This window comes from Vulpes vulpes, chromosome 3 (genome assembly GCF_048418805.1).
Source record: "Vulpes vulpes isolate BD-2025 chromosome 3, VulVul3, whole genome shotgun sequence".
In the NCBI taxonomy this organism is placed as follows: domain Eukaryota; kingdom Metazoa; phylum Chordata; class Mammalia; order Carnivora; family Canidae; genus Vulpes; species Vulpes vulpes.
This window is the reverse complement of record NC_132782.1, coordinates 81,103,251-81,129,340: the sequence shown is the minus strand read 5'-3', so window position 1 is coordinate 81,129,340 and position 26,090 is coordinate 81,103,251. Positions and strand designations below refer to the sequence as shown.

The 26,090-nt window shown below is 52.3% G+C and overlaps 3 protein-coding genes and 1 non-coding gene across 4 annotated transcripts; 3 read left to right on the top strand and 1 right to left on the bottom strand.

Annotated features, from left to right (window-relative positions):
- Positions 1-3,140: 3,140 nt before the first annotated feature.
- On the top strand, positions 3,141-7,064 carry VPS37D (VPS37D subunit of ESCRT-I). The gene is made up of 4 exons (XM_072752881.1): positions 3,141-3,375; positions 4,707-4,878; positions 5,340-5,422; positions 5,984-7,064. Exons 1-4 carry the CDS (start codon positions 3,238-3,240, stop codon positions 6,344-6,346), a joined length of 756 nt encoding a protein of 251 aa, XP_072608982.1. The 5' UTR covers positions 3,141-3,237; the 3' UTR covers positions 6,347-7,064.
- Positions 7,065-12,006: 4,942 nt separating this feature from the next.
- DNAJC30 (DnaJ heat shock protein family (Hsp40) member C30) lies at positions 12,007-14,660 on the bottom strand. Its single transcript, XM_026019506.2, has one exon. It carries the CDS (start codon positions 14,658-14,660, stop codon positions 13,980-13,982), a length of 681 nt encoding a protein of 226 aa, XP_025875291.2. The 3' UTR covers positions 12,007-13,979.
- A 138-nt stretch (positions 14,661-14,798) lies between these two features.
- BUD23 (BUD23 rRNA methyltransferase and ribosome maturation factor) lies at positions 14,799-26,032 on the top strand. The gene is made up of 12 exons (XM_026019505.2): positions 14,799-14,915; positions 15,015-15,052; positions 16,416-16,511; positions 16,603-16,685; positions 16,777-16,873; positions 19,234-19,330; positions 20,382-20,432; positions 21,165-21,250; positions 21,465-21,510; positions 21,673-21,740; positions 25,608-25,697; positions 25,790-26,032. Exons 1-12 carry the CDS (start codon positions 14,868-14,870, stop codon positions 25,842-25,844), a joined length of 855 nt encoding a protein of 284 aa, XP_025875290.1. The 5' UTR covers positions 14,799-14,867; the 3' UTR covers positions 25,845-26,032.
- On the top strand, positions 24,987-25,119 carry LOC112935800 (small Cajal body-specific RNA 20). Its single transcript, XR_003238215.1, has one exon.
- Positions 26,033-26,090: the final 58 nt, after the last annotated feature.

Here is a 26,090-nt window from a genome sequence, read left to right as displayed (position 1 = left end):
ATCAGTCTGCAAAGTCTCATTTGCCCTTGTAAGGTAACATATATTCAGTTTTCCAGGGTTTAGGCTGTGGACAGAGGGGACAAGCTGGGTGGTGTGATATGAGGGTCTTTGAATTGCGAGCGTGTCAGACTGCTCTCTGGAGCGAAAAATTGATCATCTCTCCATCCCGCAGGGTGTAAGTGTTCCCACTGCTTCCCGTCCTCACCAATACTTGATGTTATCTAACTTTTTAAAATTTCACCAACCTGACGGCTATGAAATGTCTGGGGTTTGATCACAGTGCAGTCAAGAAAGAGATGGTGGTCAATGATGAGGAATATGAAAAAGAATAGCCCTGGCAGTAGGAAAGTGGCCAATGACCTTGGCTTTGAGCAGTGCCCTCAAAGTGGTGAGAGGGGAGTGAAATAAGACTGAGTCAAGGAACAGGGAGGGTGAGGAAATGGGCACAGGGACTGCAGGGTACAGGGATGTCTTGATCTGCTTGGGCTGCTGAAATGAAATACACAGACCAAGCGGCTTCAACAAGAGATGTTTACTTCTTACAATTCTGGGGGCTGGGGAGTCCAATATCAAAGTACCAGCAAGTGGGGCTTCTCTTGAGAGCCCCCTTCCTGGCTTGCAGATAGGTACCTTCTCATTGTGTCCTCACATGATGGAGAAAGAACTCCAGTGTCTCCTCTCCTTCTTATAAGGACACTAATCCCACCATGGGGCCCCAATCTCATGACTTCATCTAAACCCAGTCACCTCCCAAAAGCCCACCTCCAAATACCATCACACTGGGGATTTGGGTTTTGACATATGAATTTGGCAGGGGGCGGGGGACACAAGTATTCAGTCCATCACACATTACTTCAAAATATTAGGGGGGGGGGGTTGGTAAAAGGAAGGTGTTAGTCTAATGGCAGAGATTAAAGGTGAAAGAACCAGAGAAAGGAAGAGAGACATAACTACTATATTGGGTCAAGGCATCTGGGGGGAGGCAGGTAAAGGTGAATAGCAAAGGTACCTGGGTTGGTTTTGGAATGAGGGGAGCTGCTCTTCCTGGACTCAGGGGAGAAATTTAAATCTTGGAAGGGAGCCAGGGCAGATGCAGAAAAAAACCAAAGAGGCAAGGCAGAAAGTTGGCAGAAGTTTCTCCATGTGATGGGCAACAGAGTTATCTCCTGAGAGGGGCAGGAGTGGGTGTGAGGGTCTGAGGAGTATGGGGAAAGTTTATGGGATGCATTACTGAGGAGCATTCAACAGGTTATCCACTGAACAACAGGGGACTGGCAGGAGAGAGGGGAGGAGCTGAGGCAGGTGTCTCCCATCCGATCTGATCTTACTAGCGCCTCCCAGAGTGAAGAAGTCCTGAAGCCCAGGGTAGGAAGGGGCCAAAGGAGGGCCAGGCAGGGGGAGTGTCTAGGAGAACCCTGGAAGCTTAGTGGAATGGTGAGGACTGAGGAGTCCGAGCAGAATCCGGGAGATCATAGCCAGGAAATTGGGAAGTGCAGAGGTGCAGGACCAGGGTGGAGGGACAGAAGAGAGGAACACACAACCCAGAAGGAGCCCACAAGAGAGGGGCACACAACCCAGCCAGAGGAGGTAGAGAGGGCTTCCTGGAGGTGGTGGTGTTCCAGCTGAATCTTGAAGGGGAAAACCAAATTTCAGTTATAAAAATGTGGAGGGAAAATTGTCATAGTCTGTCAACAAGCGTGTCCTGCCTGAATCCATCAGTTTTGTCTCTCCTTCTCTGATATCTCTACCATGTCCAGTGTGCTCTGGATGGATTGGGAAAGTCCTTGGCTTATGAACTTCTCTTTAGGTTCATTATTTTTCCCTTCAGCTTCAGAACTCCTGTTCATCCCTCAAAACCCAGCTCAAATATCACCTCTTGTGGTGTCTCCCCCCAACTCCACCCCCATCCTCTGAGGTTTTCTGATTGTCCTGATCCCACCTCTGTGCTTTCTTAGTGCAGTGAGTTGGAAGAAGCTCACTCACTGCTGCTTTAGACAAATTGACTTAATCTCTGAGTGTCTGTTTCCTGACAATGGCACTGGCCAAGCCTATTCTTTCTTTCTTTCTTTCTTTCTTTCTTTCTTTCTTTCTTTCTTTCTTTCTTTCTTTCTTTCTTTCTTTCTTTCTTCCTAGAGTTTATTTTTTATTTATTCATGAGACACACACAGAGAGAGAGAGAGAGAGAGAGAGAGAGGCAGAGGGAGAAGCAGGCTCCATGCAGGGAGCCCAACGTGGGACTTGATCCCGGATCTCCAGGATTATGCCCTGGGCGGAAGGCAGGCGTTAAGCCGCTGAGCCACCCAGGAGTCCCTGCCAAGCCTATTCTTGAAGATAAGGTACAGGACATCCTCTGGCATCCCATGGGAATCACAAAGGAAGACATTATGGCGTGACACCTGCCATTCTGTCTTGTACTAAAGGAAGCTGAGAACATGACTTTGCTTTAATCTATAAGCTCTCTGAGGGCAGAGACCATGCCCTCACCGAGCCTAGCCCAGTGCCAGGCACAGAGAGGAACTACGTGCTCCGTGCACGCTGCACAGGCAGCAAGAATCGAGACTATCATGTACCTGTAATGTGACTTTGGGGAGATGACATCATCTATGTGCATCTGTTCCCTCATCTCCAATATAACAATCACATTAGGTATTCACTTGCTCCAGGTGAGCCACTCAGCATCCACGAGCTCGAATCCTCACGGTATGTTATTGCCCCATTTTACAGAAGAGAACACTGAGTCTCGGGGAGGTAAAGGACTTGTCCGAGTTAGCAACAGGGCAGAAGCTCCTGGCGCCCAGCCAAACCCGGGAAATTGTTGTGCGAATCCAAGAGAGGAATGTGAAATAGCGCTGCAAACTGTAGACGCCTGGGGTGGGAGCGAGCGCGCCCGGGGTGGGAGTGGGGGGGCGTGGTGAATGACGGCGGGAGCAGGGGTGCGGAGAGAGAGAGACGGCCTCTAGGCACCCGCCCGGTGCCGGGAGCTCTGGGGTGCCAGAGGCGCGGCTCTGCGGGTGCGCCCGGGGTGCGGCCCGCCCCCTCCCGCCTCCTCCCGCCCCACCCCCACCCCCAGCGACGCGGCCCCTTTAAGGGCGGGCGGGGCGCCCTCTGGCGGCAGAGCGCGGCGCGCGGCCGGAGCCAGAGCCGGATCCCGGAGCCGGAGCGGAGCGGAGCGGAGCCGGGGCGGAGCGGGCCGAGCGGGCCGAGCCAGCAGCCGAGCTGGGGGCGCGGGCGGGCGGCATGTACCGGGCCCGGGCGGCGCGGGCGGGGCCGGAGCCCGGCAGCCCGGGGCGCTTTGGGATCCTCAGCACCGGGCAGCTCCGGGACCTGCTTCAGGATGAGCCCAAGCTGGACCGGATCGTGCGGCTCAGCAGGAAGGTAGCGCGGGGGGCGCGGGCGGGGGGCGCGGGGGACGGGCCGCGGCCTGCCGGACCTGCCGACCGGCCGGAGGGCCGCGCGGGCCGGGCCGTGGGGCCGCGGGAACCTGGCACGTCCGAGTGGGCCCCGCGGAGACGCCCCCGGGGGAGGGGGCGCCCGGAGTCGACCTGGGGCGGGTGGGGCGCGGGAGACCCAGGGAGGCGCCCGTGCACCCCCGGGATGGCCGCGAGGCGTGTCCTCCAGCGGATGCTCCGGGGAGGTGTGTTCCGGGGACAGGGGTTGGCTGTGTTGTGGGGGGCCCTGCCTCGCACAACCACGTTCTGTAGGGCCAGAAAGGGGAGGCGCCTTCCACTGGGGAGAATTAGGGGCCTGGGTGACACCTGGGGGTACCTCTGGGGGGGCGTCTGCATTCTAGGGGTGCCAGAGGGGGCTTTGTGGCTTCCGCTGGGGAGGGGTGCTGGAAGCTGAGGCGTGTATTCCATAGGCCACCATAAGAGAAAGTTGTATATTTCACAGGAGATAGGCCCGGGCTGCCTGTCTGTGGGGGGCAGAAAGGGAAAGTGTTTGTGGGAGGGAGGCGGACAGGAGGGGCATGTGCATCCTATAGGGGACAGATGGAGGGTAGTGTGTTCTCTAGGGGCAGGGAGGGGGGCTTGGCCTCCGACAGACAGAAGGAAGAAGCATTCTCCAGAGCCAGGAGAGAAAGGGGGTCTGCTTTTTGCAAGAGAAGGAAAAGGTGGGAGCAGGTGCTGGGGATCAAGGGGAAGGGGGTGTGTATTCTCCCAGGTGTGGGGATTCCAGTGGACAGCAGGAGGAAGGGTGAGGAGAGAGGGTGGCTTGAGGGGGGTGCTGTGCGAGGACAGGGGGAAGACATCACTCTGAGGAGTAAGAGCAGGGGGGAGTGTTTTTGCCACAAACACCTGAGGAGGAAGCAGACAAAGGCCTGGAACGGGAGGAAGCTGCCCATGCATGGAAAATGGGACAGAGGAGGGCGGGGGACTCCTGAGGGACCTGAGCAGACATATTAATTGAAAAATTAAAAATTAACTAACATTTGTGGAGGCTGTCATCATTTTCCTCACTTGGTCTCACAACTACCCCACAAGGTGGATGTTTTTAGCTCACTTTGTAGAAGAGGAAACTGAGGCCCAGAGGGGGAGCTCGAGGCAGAGCCCTATCCAGGACTCTTGCGGTCCCTCCACCTGATAGCCCTCCGACTGACGGAAGGCAGGGCTGCTTGCACGCGGCCCGGGGGCCGCGATGCCCAGGTGGCGGTAGGTGAACAGAGGCAGATCCCCTGAGCGGCCCTCTCGGCTCTTCTGTGTTGGCAGTTCCAGGGCCTGCAGCTGGAGCGCGAGGCATGCCTGGCCTCCAACTACGCCCTAGCCAAGGAGAACCTGGCACTGCGGCCCCGCCTGGAGATGGGCCGGGCCGCCCTGGCCATCAAATACCAGGAGCTTCGAGAGGTGGCCGAGAGCTGTGCGGACAAGCTGCAGCGACTGGGTGAGGGATGTCCCTGTGGTGGGTGCAGCAAGCCCTGGGGAAGTGCTAGGCTCTGCCACCAGGACTTGGGCAGACCTCTTCCCTGGGCAAGTCTTAGGGGTGCTACTCCTAGGAAACAGAGTTGGGGAAGTGAGCAGTTGATGAGTAGAACTGGGTTGGAAAGGCCAGAAGGGAGCCCTGAGTAAGGGAAAAAAAGTGGCCTGGGGGACTCCAGGGGGCAAAGCCCCTGCTTCCTCTTTTGGGCTACAATGGGGGCAGAACCCCAGGGCGGAGGCGGGGGCGCGGTTCACAAACTGATCCCATGGGCAGTGTGCAGATGAGGACCCTGAGGCTCCAGAGAGGCAGAGAGCCACACACAGGGTGGGTGAGAGTCAGGATGGGCCCTGGGGCTCTGGCCTGTCAGTCCTGGGTGAAGGGCCCTAAGGCAGGAGGTATTTACTCTGTCCCTCTGTGGCCTTCAGAGGAGAGCATGCATCGCTGGAGTCCCCACTGCGCACTGGGCTGGCTGCAGGCTGAGCTGGAAGAGGCTGAGCAGGAGGCTGAGGTGAGAGGAGGGGTGGCGGGGCTTGGGGACAGCAAGGAGGGAGACCCAACCTACTGTCATCGTTATTGTTGCCCCCCCCTTCATTCTTACACTGTGGGGTTGAGAGCTCCTCCTCCAGGAAGCTCACCCTGAGTGCCTGGCCCCTGTAGAGCCTGCTGTGCTGCTGTCGAGCTGTCCTCATTGGGCCACAAGGCTCATTGTCCCCACCCGTGAGTGTCTCCGCATAAGACAGTGTGGACTGGGTCAGCAGAGGAGCCGGGACTAACTTCTCAGTGCTGGGTTGGGAGCACAGTGCTGAGTCCAAGGAGGTAGGGGAGTTGGGGCTTTGATGAGAGACACCTAATTTTACTCCAAGCGTGTCCCCATCTCTGATTCTGCCTCATCTTCCACCCAGCAGAGGATGTGTGTCCACGGTCACTTGGCAAGTCCCAGGAGGGCCCAGGCTAGAACCCCGGGGGTCCCATCCCCCAGCTATGGGGGGTCGTCCCTGGAAGACAGTCGGGCAGGGGGAGAGGTCCCCGGTGGGGCTCTTCTCCAACTGTCTCTGCCCTCCCCTCCCAGGAGCAGATGGAGCAGCTGTTGCTGGGTGAGCAGAGCCTGGAGGCCTTCCTGCCTGCCTTCCAGCGCGGCCGCGCCCTGGCCCACCTGAGGCGGACCCAGGCGGAGAAGCTGCAGGAGCTGCTGAGGCGCCGGGAGCGGTCTGCCCAGCCGGCTCCCCCTGCTGCTGCAGACCCCCCCAAACCCTTCCCCGCTGCAGCTGTCCTGCCCACAGGGGCCTCCCGGGGGCCGCCAGCAGTGCCACGGAGCCTGCCTCCCTTGGACTCCCGCCCAATGCCCCCTCTGAAGGGCTCTCCCGGGTGCCCCCTTGGCCCTGCCCCTCTGCTGAGCCCTCGGCCCTCGCAACCAGAGCCCCCCCACCGGTAGGACCCAGGGTATGGCCCCCCAGTGGGGGGCCCAGACAAACTTGATCTGTGGCTCCTCCTCCTCCCCCCTGCTGCCTGGGTAGGGGGAGGGGCAGGCCCCTCCCCCTGGCCTCAGGCAGGCCCTGGCCCTGGAGGCTGAGCTGGGGAGGAGGGTCACCTGGAAGATGCCCAGAGAGAGGGCCGGAGGTGGGGTGGGCAGGGTGCCTCTGGCGCTGAGGAAGCTCTGCCTTTTTTTTTTTTCCTCCCCGGCTGGGGCCTCCCAGGTAACAGGCCAGCCCCAGTGAAAGAACTTTCCTCCTGGGGCCTGGGAAGGTGCCTGCTTCCCCCAGGGGGCCTGACACACCCTACCACTCCACTGGGCTAGCACAATGCCAAGGCTGACAGGAGCGCTTTCCATCACGTCCTGCTCCTACCTTTCCCCAGTTCTGGGGCCCACCGCCTATGAGCCAGGTGGTCAGGCCCAGCTGCGGGGCCAGGGACATCATGGTCCTGGGGCTACTCTGTGCCCCACTCATGCTCCGGACCCTGGGGCAAGGTAGGCCAGGGGCTCCTGACCTGCACAGATGAGAGTGGGGCATCCCCAGGAAAGACCATTCTGTATTTTTCTGTCCCCGTCTCCTTAGAATGGAACCTTTTTGAGGGCAGGTCCTTGTCTTTGTATGTTCTGTCCCCAGCCCCACCTCCCAGGGGCCGTCAATAAATGTGATGATGAGGATGACGATGCTGCCCGACTTGTCTCTGCTCCTTCAACCAGCCACTCTACTGTTGCAGCCTCCACACTTGAGCTCCTGCACTTCCTCCTCTTGAGATGCCCTCCCTTCCTCTCTGCCCAGCCAATGCCTGGCTGTCCTTCAGGTCTGGCACTGCTGCTGCCTCTTCCATGAAGCCTTCTCTGATTACCAACTCCGTGGGAATCTTTCCTACTCTTAACTTCCCAGCACTTGTGGCCAGAAGCATACTCTGCTCCACCACTGTTCTCCAACTGCCCATCTGTATGCACCTTCTCTTTCTGGGTTGCCTGTAAGCCCAATTGGGATGGTACTTGCTCCTGCTCTAGCCTGCCAAATGACCACTCCACTGAGGGCTGGAGGGGCTTCTATGAGGCTGAAGGTTGTTTTCAGCTAGGGTGAATACTAGGTAGCCACCTTAGCTGATGAGGCTGGGACAAGAAGTGGGGAGAGCAGGAACAGGCCCTGGATCAGCTTAGGTCAAGTCTAATGAGATGGAGCTTGGTAGGGAAGCACGGATAGTCCTACAAACAGAAGGGGGGGCGGAGTGCTGTAGAAGCTAATGCGATCTTGGTCCATGTTAATAGAGACAGAACCATCCAGAAAGAGGATAGTATTGGCTTGGCTCTACTTTTCACTGAAATTTTACACTGTAAGAGGAACCCTCCCCAAACCACCACCTTTGGTCTCTTTAGCATGTCCCTAATGTGCACGGTGGAAAAGGAGTTTGGGACTAAATCCCACAATGAATAATTGGGGGATCTGTCTGAGATCCGTGTGATGGTTGGCCTCCAAACCCACAAGGGCTAGAAATGTAGAGTCAGAGGTCAGAGTCAAGACCAAAGGGTGAAAACCATAGGAAGGATGGGGTCTGTCCACAAAGATGTATAAGCAGTGCCTGAGTGACTGCTTGATGGCAGCTGTAGAGATTGAAGCAATGCTTGGAGGGACTGGTCCATTTGAGCTTTCCAGAGCCCTCTCAAGTCCAGACAGTCAGATGTACCCCTGCTAGGGATGCAATCAGAGCATGCACGGATAGTGCCCACCTGAGCAGCTCTACCCCACTCTGGTTCTCCTACTGTCCTCACTGCTAGCACTTGAGCTGCTGGAGGTTGAGGGACACCAGAACCACAGGGTACTTGCCTGAGATGAGAGAAGACTGAACAGCTTTGTTAGCTCTCCCACATTCTCAGCACAGATGAGGGCAGGTTGGGCCCCTCTTGTCCTGGCTTTCCACTCCCAGTCCCTGCTTCCAGGGTTGTGGTGTATAACCAAAAGGAGAAAAAGTTCAGATTGGGGGCGTCTAAACCTTCCTCCATCATTGTGAATTGGGGAGCAGCCTCTGGAAGGGAGAGGCTAATGTCCACAGCCTAGTAGTTGAGCCTCCCCTCTCCAGGGCAGGTAAGAAGAAAAAGGAATGACCCCAAGGGAGGGACTAGGAAGGGGAAAAAACTGTTTCCAAGGGAACCAGATGATATCCTTCAGAAGGTCTTACACACCACTCACCCTCCTCAAATAGCTGAAACTGTTTTAGAAAGGGTAAGGAACAAGGCCCTGTAGTATTCAGCTCCAGCATAAAAAAGACTTGAGGTAGGTGGGTACAGATACTGACAGAGTGGAGTGGGCTGTTCTGGGCTATGGGAAAGTTGTTGAGTTGGATGGTTAATAAACTTCATTAACCCGCATGGTTTAAGGTACATGGAATGTTCTGGAAGGTTCCAGACAGTCTGGGCTCTCTCTGGCGCCTAACAAATTCTGGAACTTTCTGTTTCCAGGTTGCAGGACCCCAGGAAACATCCCTGGCTGCAATGCTCTCAGAGAACAAACTTGTATATCCAGGAGCCCCTGAGAAAGGTCCCACCTATTACCAACCACCAGTGTTTTTACAAACCCAAACCAAAAAGTTGTCCAAATAACAAAACTTCTAACCCTTTTTGATAAAAATAAGGAGTTCCTGCCCTTCAAGAAAGTTTGTTATGTCCACATCTTGTTCAGGAATCACTAGCTTGAGTGTTTTCCTAAGTTTCCCCCCTTGTTTCTCAAATATAAAACATAATTTGTGGGGGTGGGGGCAGCAATCAAGACTTACTGAACCAAGCAAGCCTGAACCAGAGCGGGCTCAAATCTTTACCAGTGAATTGTGGTGTGGTCACTGCAAAGCCAGGGCTAACAACTTACCCCTGACCTCATCTCCAAGGTTAGAATCAAACGGTTTGAGATCAAGTTAGAGTAGGTGTTGGTTTCTCCCAATTTATACAACGATTTTACACAAAAGAATTGATGCAGGAATTGATGGTGTAGGAACTGATGTTACTATATGTACCAAAGGACTTCTGGCTTTGTCCAGGACCTTGCCATTGCTGTAGACTTCTCAAAAGATCTTTCTTGTCCCACAATGAAATAAGGTTTACACTCTCCTTCCCTGGTTAAAAGCGCGAGCTCTCATAACATGATGTAGCCTAGAGGATCTGCAAACTCAAATGTCTGCAGGGGCTAGGAAGGTCACAGACATGCAAAGCAGTCCGTTTCTACAAATAAATATTTCCTTTCTTATTTTTTTTTTTTTTTGAAAATGCATAGTCCCTTTTTTTCTGTTCTTGATAGACACAGGGCATAGAGAGAGATTTCTCTATTATGAGAAAAATGGCCAACTGTGTAGACCACTTCCCCTCTGTTGGTGGGAGCATGGTAAACTAGGAGCCATGTCCTCTTTAAAAGGCAGATGTTAACAGCTTCTCCCAGGTGGTAGTACGAGTGTGTGAGTGAATGCACTGGCATGTTTTCTCATTTTTTGAGAGAAGTCAGAAATCTAGACTTTTATACAGTCTCCCAAATTTTGAAAGTTGGCTGAAGTTTTTGAAGACACTGTGCCAGCCATGGCCAAACACTGTGTGCAGGTTGGCTGTGTGGCCCCTGGGACCATGAATCTCAGCCCATTCTTGGTCCTCCTGAAACAGGTCTTCTCTTGTCCACTCCCAGAACTGAGAGTGTGAATGCTGAAGGGGCAAAAGCAGGATGGGAGGGCGCGCGCACCTCAAGTCTAGTTAGAGGACTCCAGGTTCAGACAACTTTAAAAGATAATGGTGAGGGGATGCCTGGGTGGCTCAGCAGTTGAGCCTCTGCCTTTAACTCAGGGCAGGTCCTGGAAGTCTGGAATTGAGTCCTGCATCGGGCTCCCTGCAAGGAGCCTGCTTCTCCCTCTGCCTCTGCCTCTGTCTCCCTGTCGCTCATGAAAAAAATAAACAAACGCTTAAAAAAAAAAAAAAAAAAAAAGAGAGAGAGATAGTGGTGAGATTGAGAGTGATGCTATGATCTCATAGCAAACTGTAAAGAGGACCTCTCTGCACCTGCTTCTTAGGGATGATGGCACTGGGTGTTCTCAGTATATGCAAGGTCCCCTGAGGACGAGACTCAGGTCTCAGTCATCCTCACAAAGTAACTGCTCTGCCCAAACTGGGCCTAAGAACCAAAGTACTGTCGGTAGGCAAGGCAGGCCTTCTCCTATGATCCTGATCATAGGCAGGTGGCAGTGTGTGCCCTTGTCACAAGACTGAGGAATTGAGAGGAGGCAAAGACCAGGATAGAGCCCATTCTAGTGCACTATTCAAATTCAAGGCAGTGGATTGAAGAACCACCACCACTTATTAGCTGTCCTGTCTCTCAGCCTCTCTTCCTGGGATCTGGTGACCTTCCAGGAAGGCCTAAGATATACTACCCCCACCCTCCTGCCATTTCCCCAAAAGGAAGTGTGGTGGTCACTCACTTGGGCTCCATCCTTGTGCCTCAGCTTGTGACCATAAAGAATATACATATATATAAGGGACCCTAAGGAATACATGTATGTGTATGTTATAAATTATACACACACGCACACACACACACACACTCATATGTAGTGCCCAAATAGATGGACAACTCATTAGTCTAAGGTATGCTATTCTTTTTTTTTTTCTTAAGGATTTTATTTATTCATGAGAGAGAGAGAGAGACAGGCAGAGGGAGAAGCAGGCTCCATGCAGGGAGCCCAATATGGGACTCAATCCCAAGTCTCCAGGATCAGGCCCTGGGCTGAAGGCTGTGCTAAACTGAGACCGGGCTGAGCCACCTGGGCTGCCCAAAGGTAGGCTATTCTTAACTGATCTTGGCTCATGCTAGGATCATTAAGGAAGGTAAGGTGCACTGACTGAATAAAATGCCAGAACCTTAGAAGGGAAGCACGAAATCCTACTCAGTGCTGAGATCTGTAAAGGATCATTTCACCCAGGAATAAACAAAGGGCAACAAAGGGCAAAGTTGGCTTAGGAGGAATAAAGTCCTGATCAAGTCCAAAGACAGTGTATCACAATTGCCTATACAAGCACACATCTGACTGCTGTCTTATTGTCCATCTCTCCCCATTAGGACTTGTGTGTGCTGCTCACTCAGCCTCATACTGTACTTGCAACCCCATTCTCACAACACAGCCCAAGGCAGGCTGGTTTGCTCTTATCCTTCTTGGTCTGAGGTCCAACTTTCAAGGAAGTTTTGGTTTAGTCTGTGATCAAAAGGAGAAAAAGGACTAAAGTTGAACATGTCTGAGCCTTCCTCCACTATCAGGAATTGGGCAGCAGCCCTTAGAAGTCAGGGGATAATGTCTATGGCCTGGCTCAGCCTCTCCTTCCCAGGGCAGGTGAGAAACAGAGAGGAACAACCTAAGGCAATCTTGGGGGGTGGGGGATAGTTGGGAAGGGAGAATACCATGGGAACCAGTTTAGGGGTCCTTCAACATCTCCCCTTCCAAAAAGAGCCCAGGTTCTGTTTCAAGGAGAGTAGTGAGTGGGAACTGAAGAGTTCAGCTCTGGACTGAAAAACAAACAAACAAACAAAAAACCTGAGGCAGGCAGGATGGCACCATAAGAACAGCTTGGTTCTAGGCCTAAGAAGAGGCTTACAATTGGATGATTAATAAACTTTATTGACTACCCAGATTAAAGTAGCATGGAATGTTCCAGAAGCTTCGCAGAGTCTTCCCACTCCCACAACCTTCTGGAACTTTCTCTCTACCTCTATGTTCTGGGGCCCCAGGGAATGTTTTTGCTTTTGATATTCACTGCAAAAAAACAAACTTGAGGCAGCTATATCAAGGAGCCCATGAGAATACCACTATTATATACCAATAGTGCTTTTACAACCAAACCCCGCTAAGAACCCCAATCGTTTTTGATAGAAATTCTCATAGAATCCTGCCCCAAGGACACTGCGTTGTGCCCAGCTGCTTGGTTGAGATTCACGTTTCTGTACCTTTTACTGGGCTGAACACTTCCTGTTGTTTGTATTTCAAAAAGAACTTGTTTTCCAAATATGAAACATAGTAACATTAAATGTTCTTTTTAAAAGTACATATGCCCCTCCCCCCAAGTCAAGGCTAGCTGAGCCACCAAGTCCGAATCCAAAGTGGGCTCAAATCTTTACCACTGAATTGTATGGTCACTGAAAGTACTAAGAGTTTGCCCCGGACCTACTAGGCTAGAATCAAATCGTTTCCAAGACACGAGGCTGAACTAGCTGTGGCCTTATTCTAATTACAAGGATTTCACAAGAGCAGGAATTCTTATTAATATACCAAAGCACCTCTGGTTTTGTTTAGAACCTACACTTCTGTCCTCACTCGTGGAGGACAGAACCTCTTGCAAAGGTTTTCCTATTTGTACAGCTTTACACTTAGCCGCAGGGCATAAATGCCTGAGCAGCTAAATCTCACAGCCAACACATACACCATGTGCAAGGACACAGAGTGGAGAGCCTGACTACTACTGCTCCAGCCAAGTGACCACCAACTGCTTGACTTAGAAACAGAGAGAGAAAAAAGCTTCAGCCAGTGCTCTGAATAAAGAACCGTTTCCAGCACATTCCTCCAGTCCCTTAGAAGTACCATTTACTCCAAACTCAAGCAGCCAGGTTTCGAGGACTTGCCATGTGGGGCTAAACAAAAGGACAGGCCACATTCCCAGTTTGTTGACCTCAAACTCCCAGTTTTTGGCTGCTTCTGGGAGGGGATGGGATGCACAGTTAGTGATGGGGCTGGCTAGCAGAGCAGTGATTAGGAGACAGGCCTACTGCCTCAAAGATAGACCTGCTTTACTAACATCATGTTTTAATCACTGAGCCCATTAGAATTATGGATAATAAAGTGTGACAGACCTCAAGGGAGCAAATGATTTGTTCCTTTGCTGCCATGCCCACAGTAGTTTCTCTGAGATCATGCATTAGATAAGTACAAGCACAGGAACAAGCCTCTTCCTTACGTGGGGTGACCTTGCTTTCCCACTCCCACATGCCACCAGCAGAAGGGGGAGTGGGGTCTGGGGCTGATCACACCAGAATGGCCAGGTTTCCAAAGATCATATTCTTACCCTACACCAGGTCTCACCTGTGGCTGGGGAACTCACAGAAAGACAAGGTTCGTACAACCTCAGAATTTTTCTTTTGGCAGCCAACAATTGGTCACATTGCACGGTTCAAGGTTACACAGGAGCCCCACGGTACAAACGTGGGGCGGGAGCAGACCATTCTTGCTCACAGCTTTACAATAGAGCGAGAGCAAGTGTTCCAGAAGTTGACAACTTCAGGAAGGCAACCTCTGGAAGCAGGCACCCAAGGGACTCCAGAAAACCCTTCACTCTCGGGATTTCGGGACTCTTCTTCTTGGGGCCTGTTTCTCTGCCACTGAAACGCCTTCTTTTCCGGGCCGTAGGGGAGGGACGTGCAGGTGGATGGCTAAGCCGGGCGGGCGGGGACGAGAAAGGAAGAGCAGTTCCTTCGGACCCCAACAGAGGTAGACTATGGAAGGCAAGGGGTTCAAGAAGACAGGAAAGGCCATTTTCTTGGGGCCAGCTGGGGGCTGCTCCCCTTTCCTCCCATCTCTGACTAGAAACGAAAGCCCAGGATGATGAAGGCCGTGAGGAGAAGGAACACAAAAGTCGTGTCTCGGGTCTCGTCCCAGCGGAAGCCCTTCTTGGCCCGCTCCTCCTGCTGCCTGCGCAGGGCCTCTCGCCGGGCCCTCTGGCGCCGCTCGCGCTCCAGCTGCTCCCCGTAGTGCGCTTGGTAAAAGGCGTCGAAGTCGAACATGGTGCGGCTGGCGCCGGTCGCGGCCTGACCGCGGCCGTGGGCTCGAGAGGCAGGTGGCGGGGCGCGCGGCGAGCCGGTGTCGCCGGCGGACGCCCTGGAGGGCCGGACACCAGGTCCGCGCAGGTCCTCGTCGCTGAGCAAGCCGCGGTCATACTTGCGACGCAGAGTGGCACTGCCCAGCACCACGTAGGCCTGAGAGATGCGCGTGAAGCGCTCGGCAGCTTCGGCGCTCCCGGAGTTGCGATCCGGGTGGTACAGGAAGCTCTGCCGGTAGTAGGCCGCCTTGATTTGCGCTTGCGTGGCCGTGGAGGGGACGCCGAGCAGCTCATAGAGCGCCGTGCGCGAGTATGGTCTGTCGCCCTGGGAATAAGTCCTCACATCTATGCCCAGGCCGGATCCCGGGTTCTGTGGAGCGCTCGGCAGCAGCCACAACCTCCACAGTAACCGCCGCGACCACCTCAGATCGCGCTTGGCTGCCATCTTGAAAGGACCGTGCGGGCGGTGCAAGACGAACTGGCCAATGGGAGGCACGTGTTGGTCGCAGCGCGTTGGCCCTGTAGCCAATCGAGTAAAGCAGGAGGCGGGGAGAGGGGCGGAGCATGCGTGCTAAGAGGCGGGCGTGGGACCGATGGCATAAAAGCCGGGCTCCTGGTTCGGCCGCCTCAGTCTCCAGGCTGTGGCGTGGAGATGGCGTTCCGCGGCAGGAGGCCGGAGCACGGCGGGCCCCCGGAGCTGGTGAGGCTTTGGCTCTGGCTCACCTCTCTCCCCGCCTGTGGTGCGTGCTCCCGCGTCTTGATTCCTCCTCTACCGCTGTTCTCTTTTTTTCCCCCGCAGTTTTACGACAAGAATGAAGCCCGGAAATACGTGCGCAAGTAAGGGGAGCCTGCATGTTGCCGGGTGTCGGGGGTGGGGTGGGGTGGGGGCGGTAAGGGATTCGGGAACCGACAAGTTGACTTAACAGCGGGCATTGCTAGGAAAGCACGCGGAGTTTGGGGGTGGGGTAAGGAAGGGACGAGGACTGACTGATTGCAGTTCTAAAGTGGGAAGGTCAGCGTCAAGCAAACCTCGAACCCTTCGGGCCTTAGTAAACTTGGAATTAAAATGGGGGTGGATCGTACCTATTTTCTCTAGGTGGTTTTCAAACAAATTTCAAAATAATTTGTTTAAGCTTGTGGTAAAATCGGCAGGGGGCCGTGGATACGTGTAAGGGGTCAGTGCTTTTGCGGGGAAGGAGAGCGTACTCACAGAATGCCGCACGTTATTAAGTTCGCGTGGGAACTGTTGGTGTAGGATTTGCATTTCAGAGGGTAGTTGTGCCACTGTGAAGTCATTTAACAAATGATGGCTAGCACAGGGACTTCCAAGCCTTCCCTTTCTCATACACTAGTCTAGATATAACTGTTCTCTTTCTTTCCCTTCAAATTAGAGTCCAAGACCAAGCTAGCCAGCAGAAATCTCTGGCTCAATTGTCATTATGTCTCCTCTCCATATAAACTTTTTTCCAGCTGCAGAGCTCTGCGTGATTTTTTCTCTTGATCTTGATCTTCTTTTTCTCTTGATCTACCGATAGGACTACCCCAAAATAGACCTGTTCTTATTAGATGTAGTCATTTATTGAAATAATACTTAGTTTGAATTATTTAGTATGGAAAAATGTTAATATTTTGTTGAATTGTTTTTTTTTTTTTTTTTGGTAATGTGTTGAAATATTTAGGGCGTATTAAACTGAGATGTTAAGGAAGGTATGTTATCCAGTGTTATTACAATTAATTTTACAGGTTTCATTTTAAATACGGTACTAAGAAAGCCCAACGTGGCTTGCATTATATTTCTCACAAACAATACTGATATGGGTTTTTGTTGTGCATTGTTGAGTTTTATATGTGAGAGTAACTATGGTGGGGTAGTTCTTCCAGAGAATATGTTAAGTAGTAACTATATCAGAGCCTTACTGAGTTGAAAATCTGCAGTGATTAGTTACTTAGCTAAGTAATTCGTTCCCTTCACATTAGCATCATAACTGGTAGAGTTATAATTTGTGTCCCAAAATAACTGTTGTTGTATTTGGATTTTTGGGGTCAGTTTTAAACAGTTGGAGTGGAGTATGGTGACTGGGAGAGAGTACCTCAGGATGATTGTTTCTTTTCCTCTTTGCCTTTTTTTTTTTTTTAAAACTGAGTGATATTTTAGCTCAGAATTTCTGTATTACTTGATTGTTGTTTTCTGCCTTCCCAGCTCACGAATGATTGATGTCCAGACCAAGATGGCTGGGCGAGCATTGGAGCTCCTTTGTCTGCCCGAGGGTCAGCCCTGTTACCTGTTGGATATTGGGTGAGATCCTGGGGCCTGGTTCAAGTAGTCCAGGTGATGGACTGTCTTTGCTGCTCACACTGTTGAGTTCCTTTTTGATTATGTTTTCCAGCTGTGGTTCTGGGCTGAGTGGAGATTATCTCTCGGATGAAGGGCACTACTGGGTGGGCATCGACATCAGCCCTGCCATGCTGGGTAAGTATGTCCTACTTGAATGTGGACTTTTCTTCATGAGCAGGGAGCAGCTGTGCATCCTCTCTCCCTGATGTGCTCTTCTCCGATGCAGATGCAGCCTTGGACCGAGACACTGAGGGAGACCTGCTTCTGGGGGACATGGGCCAAGGCATCCCCTTCAAACCAGGCTCCTTTGATGGTTGTATCAGGTGAGAAGAGTTTTTGACTTAACTGCTTTCAGTCCTGCAGGTTAGTGCTTCCCAAACTAGCTCTGTAGCAGAGTTACACAGGAAACTAAAAAATAGACACCCCCAGGTTAGAGCAGTGGTCCCAGTTGTCTATTTTTTTATGTTTTTGAAACTACTCCTTTGATCATCTTGGACTTCCAGGTTCAGGTACAGCTGGTGTAGATTCTCTGCTCTGGGGGTGGGGGTGGGGGAGGGTGGTCTTCTCAACCTCTAGGAGCCATTTTGTGGGTGCCAGCAGTCATCTTATTGGCCCCAGCAGCCATCATTTTAGCCCCAGTGGCCATCTTCTTGACCCCAGCAGCCATCATTTTAGCCCCAGTGGCCATCTTGTTGGCCTCAGCAGCCATCATTTTAGCCCCAGCGGCCATCTTGTTGGCCTCAGCAGCCATCATTTTAGCCCCAGCGGCCATCTTGTTGGCCCCAGCAGCCATCATTTTAGCTCCAGTGGCCATCTTGTTGGCCCCAGCAGCCATCGTTTTAGCTCCAGTGGCCATCTTGTTGGCCCCAGCAGTCATCATTTTAGCTTCCAATGGCCATCTTGTTGGCCCCAGCAGCCATCATTTTAGCCTCAGCGGCCATCTTGTTGGCCCTAGCAGCCATCATTTTAGCCCCAGCAGCCATCTTCTTGGCCTCAGGAGCCAGCTTGTTGCCTTCTTTTTTAATAGCTCTTCAGTGAGGGGGGAAAAAAAAAGCTCTTCAGTGAAAAATGGTCTAGAATTTAACAATCTTTTCAGTGGCTTAATTATTTCTGGGTTGTCAGGGTCAAGTTTTGAAGATTCATTTAGTGCTTTGATAACAGACCTTACGACATTGAAATGACTGTTCAAAACGTGAAGTTGTTCTTTGTCTTCTGTGGTAAAGTTCTGTTAAATATTTGATGTAACGTGTTGATGATGGGGTGGAGGTAGGGGATGAAGGAGGAAGTTGTATCTTTAATCCTTACCTGGGGGGATACCTCCTCCTGTGATTATGGGTTGAGTAGTGGGGATCTGGATATGAACAGTAAAAATTTGGAATTAAAAGATTTTTTTCCTAGGGTAAAGGAGGAGTTTAAATTTGGGAACAAGATTGGGGGGAGAAAACACCTTTCAATGATAGCAATTGCTTTTTAGTAATGATTGGGTGAGCTGCAGAAAGCCAAAGGCCAGTGATATGGTCTGTATATCTTAGGAATAAGTCATCCTTTTTTTTTTTTTTTTTTAAGAGATGCTATGGCAAGCTGATTATTTTTCTTTTTTTAGCATTTCATATATGTAAGACATGGTACCAGGTGCTGTGGATCTCGTGGAAGTACAACATAGTCCCTGCTTTTAAGATTCTGCATGGTGTATGAGGTGCTCTAAGACACGGGCCACACGACTGAACAGGAATTTGAGTGTGGAGTGTGATGGAGAGTCCTGGGACCCACCAGAGCGGTGAAGAGAAGCCAGAGAGCACAGGGAAACCTGGAGGAGGAGGGGCCGGGGCTGGCCCTTGAAAACTGAGGAATTGATAGGCATGGTGGGGGGGGTGTCTGAGTGAAGAACAGTGAGAACAGAGCCACAGAAAGTGGCCAGAGAGTGGCACCTGATAGATCCCCGTGGGGGTAGAATGAGAGATTTTTAAGCTCCATGTTGAGAAGTTTGGGCTTTATTGAGTAGTCGGGAAGCTAGGGAGTGAGTGACCAGATCAGAACTGTATTTTGGGTAGATTATTTACAAGAAGAGAAGCGAGGTTGTGGAAGCAATGGAGGCGGTGGTAGTGTTGCCCCAGGAGAATGGTAGAGAGAAATAAAAACTGGGAGAGGCAGTGGGACAGACCAGTAAGGTTTGTAGTTCGTGGATGTATGTTCACAGGCCTGAGTGGGGGATGTACCTGAGAGGAGTGTATGATAACCGTTTGAGGTTTTTAAATCTTGGAATGGTGAAGACAACGAAAAGGTACAGTTGAGTGAACTGATTGCAGAGGAGAACGAATGAATGAAGGTGTTTTATTCTAACGGTTTTCCCTCGGATAGGGGAAGGGAAAGAAGGGGTAGGTGGCAGAGAGGCTTGACATACTGTGTAATTTTAAATTTGAGATGCATGTGTGAAACAAGGTTGAGAAAATACTTGTTTGGACTGGCTGCACAGAAGTTAATGCTGACCTTCCATCCAACCTTCTCTGTCTAATATTGTAGAATGGTGAGCTGAAGTGGATCTGCACATGCCCAGAAGGAGAATTATGGGCAGGAGGGTTTCACCTGAAGCTCAAGGATGTGTGCATGGTGATAGAGTCTCACAGAGCCTGGGGAGAGTACCACATGTTGGTCCCTCTCCTGACTGGGTCCCTTCTTTTCTCAGCATTTCTGCTATACAGTGGCTCTGTAATGCAAACAAGAAGTCTGACATCCCTGCAAAGCGCCTGTACTGCTTTTTTTCTTCGCTTTACTCTGTGCTGGTGAGTAGGAGATCTCCTACCTGCTTGGATTGGCTGTTTATTCCTCCTGTGGATAGTGATGGAGTAGGAAGTATTCCACGGGAAGGCCATTCAAGTGGGCCCGCCCGGGGTCGTAGGACCTTGTTGTGGTTATTTCTGTCTAGGTCTAAGCCCTAAAGAGAAATCTCAGCAGTCTGATGCCTCAAATGAAATGCAGAACACGTCAGTGTCAAAATCTGAGACCGATTATAATTCCTATGTCCCAGCTGCACTGAATTTTAATTGGAAGTTGGTTTAGGGGCATGGACACCACAGAGTGAGGACAAAGACATCGTGTGTAGAGCTCACCGAGTGCCCACAAATCCTCTGACTCCTACTCCTTTCTCCCCTCTACTGCTGATGCTCAGGTGGGGAGCAGGGTGGTTATTTATTACAGAGCCTTTATTAGCTTTATTTGTCTTCATGACTAACGGTCTAGATTTTAGTTGTTTAGTAGGATTAGACAGTAGTTTGAGATTTTAAGTCCTAGGAATGAACGGATCCAGGTATTTCTTGGTATCTCCCCACCTCATCCCTAGTTTTCCTAAGATGGGTTGTTTCTGCAGTTGGCTGGCTGGTCTCATATGTCATGTGCTTTTCCTCATACACATGCCCTGGAGTTAACCTGAGGTTCTGGTGGCTTCTGTGCTTGCCTTTCTCTCTGCTGAAGTGGTTTTCCCTCCTGTGATTAGCCAGGACCCCACTACATTCAGGACACTGCTCAAGTGTCCCTTCAGAGAGAGGCCTTGAGCCAAAAGTAAACCCAATAGTTTCTTGTCATTCGCCATTCCTTTGTTCTAATTTATTTTTCTTCTTGGCATTAAATCAATGCTGTAAATTAGCAGCCTTTCATGCTAAAATGTGAACTCTGAAAGTTTGGGGGCTGTCTCTGTTCACGGCTGTGTCCCAAGCCCTATGAACAGTGTCCTATACCTAATGGGGTTTCAGATATCTAGTGAGCAAGGAATAGAGAAGCATTGGGCCCTGAGCCCATGGTATGATTGTACGAGAGTGAGGTCTCTGTTGCTTGCAGGTTCGTGGAGCCCGGGCCGTCCTGCAGCTATACCCGGAGAACTCCGAGCAGGTGAGCCCCTTGGCTACTAGAATTGCAGGGAAGGGGGGAGTAAACCCAAGACAGGTAAGCTGTCATGCTCCTCACTCACCTGCCCTTGCGCTGTTGGGAGGTGACAAGACAAGGAACTCGTTGCTGACTGCGGGGGAAAGTAGGGAATGAGCCCCCAGGAGAGGTCCCTGTGGCCCCTGATGGCATGTTTTATGACCTGGTGTCCTAGGCAAGAGTAGTGGTACCTGCGGTGGTAGGTAGGGTAGGGCATTTGTTTTCTCCTGACAGACATCTGGTGTTAACAGTTAATAGGTTATTTCTGATATACACAATTAAATAGAAGTTGGGAGAGGATTTGAGAGAACAGCAAAGCTGTCCTGTAGAACGTCTTGCCATGGGGATGAGTATAGGTACAGACTCTGAAAGACAAGTGGGGAGCTGTCGCCAGCCCCTAACATGAAACATGAGTGAGTTTGCCTCCTGACTGGTGGCCATTCCTGAGATGGGAGGGGGGTAGGTGGAAAGATGGGTCCCTGGGCTAGATAGAAATGGAGACCTGAGGGAATTGCTGATTCCAGTCTACACTTCTTTGTGTGGCTTTCGGGGATTCAGAATGGAGAGCAGTCTTATGAAGACCTTCAGTTCTCCCAGGCAGGATCCATCCTGGGGGCAGACTGGCTCCTGGAAGGGAGTGGAGGAAAAGCTGTGTGCTCCCCCAGCCTCCATGCCTGACTCACACCATTCTCTTCTCAGTTGGAGCTGATTACGATCCAGGCCACCAAGGCTGGCTTCACTGGTGGCGTGGTTGTGGACTTCCCCAATAGCGCCAAGGCAAAGAAGTAAGTGCTGAGGGCTAGTGTGCTGTTGGCGTCGAGCAGAGGGGTTGTTGGGGTGATGAGCCAGCCAGAGGGTTGCTAGGCTGGGTCCCCTGGGCCCTCCTATTCTGCACCTGTGTGTGAGAGGGGACGTGCTTGAGGGACTCGTGTGTCGTCCGTCCCCCCCTCCCCCTGTCGGCTTTATGAGCCCAGCCCTCACTCTCCTTTCTGCTTTCAGGTTCTACCTCTGCTTGTTTTCTGGGCCTTCGACCTTTATGCCAAAGGTGAGGGACCCAGAGTCTGCTGGTTTGTGTCCTTTGGATTCCCCGCTTGTGGGGCCTCGTACCTGTTGAAAGTGCTCAGGCCTGGGTGGCCTGGCCTCCCAGGGCAGGGCAGACGGGTGGAGGGACCCTGGGGATGATCTAAGAGTCCTCTGGTCTCTGCAGCCCCTGAATGAGAGTAACGAGAGTAATGAGGAAGAGGAGGTCCAGGAGTCCGTGTTCACAAGAGAGAGGTAAAGCAGTCCGCAGTCGCTGGGGGCCAGCTTTGGGTGTGGGGGGGCTTGCTGCTGCCAGGGCTGGCAGACAGGGCAGAAGGAAGATGGCAGCGCTATGCTTTCACGAGGGCTCTCAGGACCAGGTGTGGCTGTGGCACCAAAGTGGTGACAGAATGGGAGACCTGTGGGCCTGTGCCTGCTCCCGCCGCCCGCTGGGCAGTGGGGGCCCTCTAGCATGTCTGCGGCCCCCTTCTCCCTCAGGCTGCTGCCCCCACTGCATCCCAGACCCCCTCCCCTCTGGTTCTCCCTCCGCTCCCCTGCATCCTCCTGTCTGCTCTCCCGCCCACTCCCACATGCACTGTACCAGCTCTCCTGTCTTCTCCGGTAGCCAGCCTTGTGCGTAGGCCTCCCTTCTGGGTCAGATCTGGCACCTGTCTTGCCTCACTGCACCATTCTCTCACTGCTGCTCTCTGCTCCTGCCACTGGCCCCACTGGTAGCTCTCCTCAAGGCCACACCAGCTTCTGTCCTGCCAAGGCTGTGGCTACTTTTCAGTCTGCTTTCTCTGCTGTCCTTAACTTAACCTGCCTGCTCTGTAGGCACCAACTGAGACCTCGCTCCCTTGTTGCTTTCCCTGTCCAGCTTCCCCTAAGCCTTCCCCCAACCCCCATCTCAGTTTGGTTCTCGGCTCTCTGGCTGTTCCTTCTTGGAGCACCCTGGGGCCCAGCCTGGACACACATACCACTCTTCTCTCTGCTGCCTTAGCCACCAACTCTAGATTCCTTGCTCCGGACTTAGGCCTGTGGCCTCTACCCCACCTCCAATTTCTGAACCGTCCCCTAAGTATCTGCTTTAGGGATACTTTCGCCGGTGTGCAGGACAAAGCCACGCTCTTGCTCTTCACCCCAAGACTCCCTCCGCTCTCTCCCCTATTTGTTTCTGTTTCTCTTACCTCCTCTCCAGCCAGGCCTTCACGTCTTGCTACCTTTGACGCGAGTCTGTCCAGGGGGCAGCCCCCTCCTCTCCCTGGGCCCCCACCACCTTTGCCTGGTGTGGACATTGCTGTGCTGGCCTCCCTCTGCTCTTGATCTTTGCCCATTTGAATTTCTCTTACACGGTAGTAAGATAAGTCCTTTCTTCTTCTTCCTTTCATTTCTTAAAACGGGTAAATGTATCTTGCCATTTTTCTCTTCCAGTGTCCTTGGTTGAGTTCTCTTTACCCTCTGTTTCCCTCCACCTTTCAATGCTCTGAATCCTATGTATTTGTTTCCTGGGTGGTCAGGGGGTTTCCCCAGCCAGAAGGAGAACTTGGATATCAGTGCTATGTCCCCGATGTCAGAGCAGGATCTTGTCAGTTAACAGTGTCCAGCATTCAGTGGCTGGATAATTGATGGTAAGGCAGTGAAGGAGGTTATTTCTTCCTTCTGGTTGATGGGAGTGAAAAGCCTAAAAATTTTTAAGACGTTGAAGAAGAAAAATGGGTAGAGAATGAATTTAGAAGGCCATGGGTGGTGAAGATCATGAGTGTGTTCATGTCCACCACGGACTGAATCCTTCTTGACTCCTTATGCCCACCTCCCACCACAGTCATCTCCCTTAGCTTCCTGGGTCCATTCTGGGGGAGTAGGGGGATTGTGGGGTGGTTTTAGATCCTTTTTGTTCTAAGTGCCCACCACTTGCTCCCAGTGAGTGGTGCCCTTTCTCCCACCTCCCAGAGGATCTGCCCTCAGTGCAACCTCCTCCATCCACTGTGTATGTAGTCCCTCTAGCCCTCACACTGGTGTCTCCAGATGACATGCGCTAACTGTAAAGTTAGGTAAGCAACTGTTGTTCATCTACTTGAGGGGGTAAAGCGAGCACTCGGGCAGTGTGTCAAGCAGAGGGCATGTGTGTGCAGGCTCAGCACAGACTTGTCTCCCCATTCTGCAGATCCTCAGCTTGGGGACGGGGGACAGGAGGCTGTTGTCCATTGGCAGGATAATTGGGGCTTCTCCCGTTCTTGTCCTTTCTATCTTAATTGTTCTCTCTGTGTCTCTGCCTCTCTGAGAACTCAGTCCACCTGTGGCATTTGCAGCTACTGACCCCCTTCCCTCTTGGCACCTTTGGGTTGGGGCACTCACGGCCTCCACCCACTCCATTATTTGCCGTGATGACTCTCCCCCTTGGTTCGTTCCTTCTGTGGCTCACAGTTGGCCCCCCCACTTCTGCTTCTGTACACGCTGCTGCTGCTGTGTCCTGTGCTCTCAACCCCGATGTTGGCAGCTGCCTATTTTGCACTTGATCTCTCAGACCCCTGCTCTCTAGTTGTAGGCACTCTTCCATTTGCTTCATGTACCCTGCCTGTCCATGCCGAAGGGTATAGGTCCTGTTGTCAGTCCTTTGCCAAGAGACAGCAGTGACTGCTCCTTGCTTACTGAGGAGAAAACATGTTCACTCCTTACCCGTGTTCATATCTTCATGAACTAACCTAGCCAAGTGAGATTCTCAGATTTTTTATTTTTTATTTTTTTTTTATAGTAGGGGGCAGAAGAGTAGAGGGAGAGAGAATCTCAAGCAGACTCTACATTAAGTGCAGAGCACAAAGTGGGGCTTAACGTTAGGACCCTAAGATTATGATCTGAGCCAAAGTGAAGGGTCAGGCGCTCAACTTAGTGAGCCACTCAGGCACCCCCAAGATTTTTTTTTTTTAATTCTGACTTTTGTTATTAGGTCAGAACAGAGGAGAAATAGCAGCAAGCAGGGTCCATGTTGTAGTCCATTTTGCAGTCTGGCCTGCGTTGGCCCTGAGCCAAGGAGGGAACGTGTGCTGCTTGCCGTTGGTATCCCACCAGGACTCCTCCCCTTCTCATCCCACACATGGGACTCTTCTCCTGACCTGCTCTGTCCTTTCGGTGCCACACCCCATGTGGCACTCTGGTCCCAGCACTGCCCCTATCTCTGCCTGCAGGAATAGCCACTTGTCTCAGCAGCTCTCTTGTTTCTCCCAGACTGCTCTTGCTTTCTAAGTCACTCCCTCAGCAGCTGCCGGGCCTCTGCACTTGCTTTGCATAGTGTCGCTGGTGCCTGCCGAGGCCCAGGCATGGGCTCTTCAAGGGCAGGCCTGGTTCATACCCACTGTAGGACATCCATGGGTTGTGTACTCAGGTGCTCAGGAAATGGTTAACTCAAATGACAGCCCTCTGTGGCGAGAATTAGGCTGGAAGCTGTTTGATCCCAGCTGCCAGGTGGGGATATGGTTTGGGGGCAGAGGCTCGCCCCATATTCAGGGCCTCTCTCTCGTGGGGCTTTATGAGGGGTCCCTTTTCTTCTCAGCCAGGGCTGGAGGCCAAGATCGGCCCTTGAGGGTCATTGTCAGGGCTGCCATGAGCTGGCAGCCTTGTTACCCTGCCTCAAACATTTGTTGCCAGGAGCCTCTGCTTGGTGTCTGCCAGCCCTGCCAGCTCCGTAGCCAGACGAGACGAGGGTCTGAAGTGGTGGCACTGGGCACAGGACCTCAGCTCTCCTTGGGTGGTGGCAGGCTTTCGTGAGCTGATCCTGGCCTGTTGCCTCACAAGTACCGTGGTTCCCTCCCTGCCCGTCCCACAGGCAGTACCTAACAAGCAAACCCACCTGAGCCAGGTGGTCCTCTACACAGAGATGCCTGGGAGGGAGTACGGGCCTCTCCCATCCTCTTCTCCTCTCCCTCTCTTCCCGAACAGCAGCTCTGGCCTGAGGGGATGTCACTGTGGAGGAGAGTCTCTTGAGAGTGGGGACCTCTTGCAGAAGGGGCATTGAGGCCACCCGACATGGGGAAGATCACCAGTTTTGCCCCACATGGATTAGCCTGGGTGCCAGCCAGGCCGCTCCACCCATCTGCTCAGAGCTGTCTAACCCCCCTCCCCCCATAGGATCCCATACAGGATCGCGTGCCGCGGGGTGGTAAGGAAGAGCCGTGAGTGGGTGCTGGAGAAGAAGGAACGCCGTAGGCGGCAGGGCAAGTGAGTGTTGTGGCCAGGCTGGGCTGCTGAGGGAGGAGGGTGTCCTGGGTGTTCTTTGTTTATTCTGAGACTTTGTTGTTTCCTTGCCACAGGGAGGTCAGACCTGACACCCAGTACACCGGCCGCAAGCGCAAGCCCCGCTTCTAGGTGGTTTGCTTAGGCTGCACACGGTTATTACAGGCGAGAAGTTTTCTCTGTTGAAGTGCCTACATCCGTCAGCTGACAAAAACATTGTTTTAGAAAAGTTTTCATGTTCTAACAGTTTCTCTTCACTTAACAAAAGTTTCAGTAGCATCTTATTTTGTTCTAAAAGCAATAAACCACTTCCTGTGGAATTGCGGTTCTGGCATTTTCCAGCTCTGTGATCCTAAACACATTTCTTGAGTTTCTACT

What these genes read in the sequence shown, in the direction of transcription:
- VPS37D (XM_072752881.1), top strand. Translation starts at nt 3,238, where the DNA reads ATGTACCGGGCCCGGGCGGCGCGGGCGGGGCCGGAGCCCGGCAGCCCG. An exon ending in TCGTGCGGCTCAGCAGGAAG is followed by an intron (nt 3,376 to 4,706) that starts GTAGCGCGGGGG and finishes CTGTGTTGGCAG; the next exon opens with TTCCAGGGCCTGCAGCTGGA. An exon ending in AGGCTGAGCAGGAGGCTGAG is followed by an intron (nt 5,423 to 5,983) that starts GTGAGAGGAGGG and finishes CTCCCCTCCCAG; the next exon opens with GAGCAGATGGAGCAGCTGTT.
- DNAJC30 (XM_026019506.2), bottom strand. Translation starts at nt 14,660, where the DNA reads ATGGCAGCCAAGCGCGATCTGAGGTGGTCGCGGCGGTTACTGTGGAGG.
- BUD23 (XM_026019505.2), top strand. Translation starts at nt 14,868, where the DNA reads ATGGCGTTCCGCGGCAGGAGGCCGGAGCACGGCGGGCCCCCGGAGCTG. An exon ending in ACGGCGGGCCCCCGGAGCTG is followed by an intron (nt 14,916 to 15,014) that starts GTGAGGCTTTGG and finishes TTTCCCCCGCAG; the next exon opens with TTTTACGACAAGAATGAAGC. An exon ending in AATAGCGCCAAGGCAAAGAA is followed by an intron (nt 21,251 to 21,464) that starts GTAAGTGCTGAG and finishes TTCTGCTTTCAG; the next exon opens with GTTCTACCTCTGCTTGTTTT.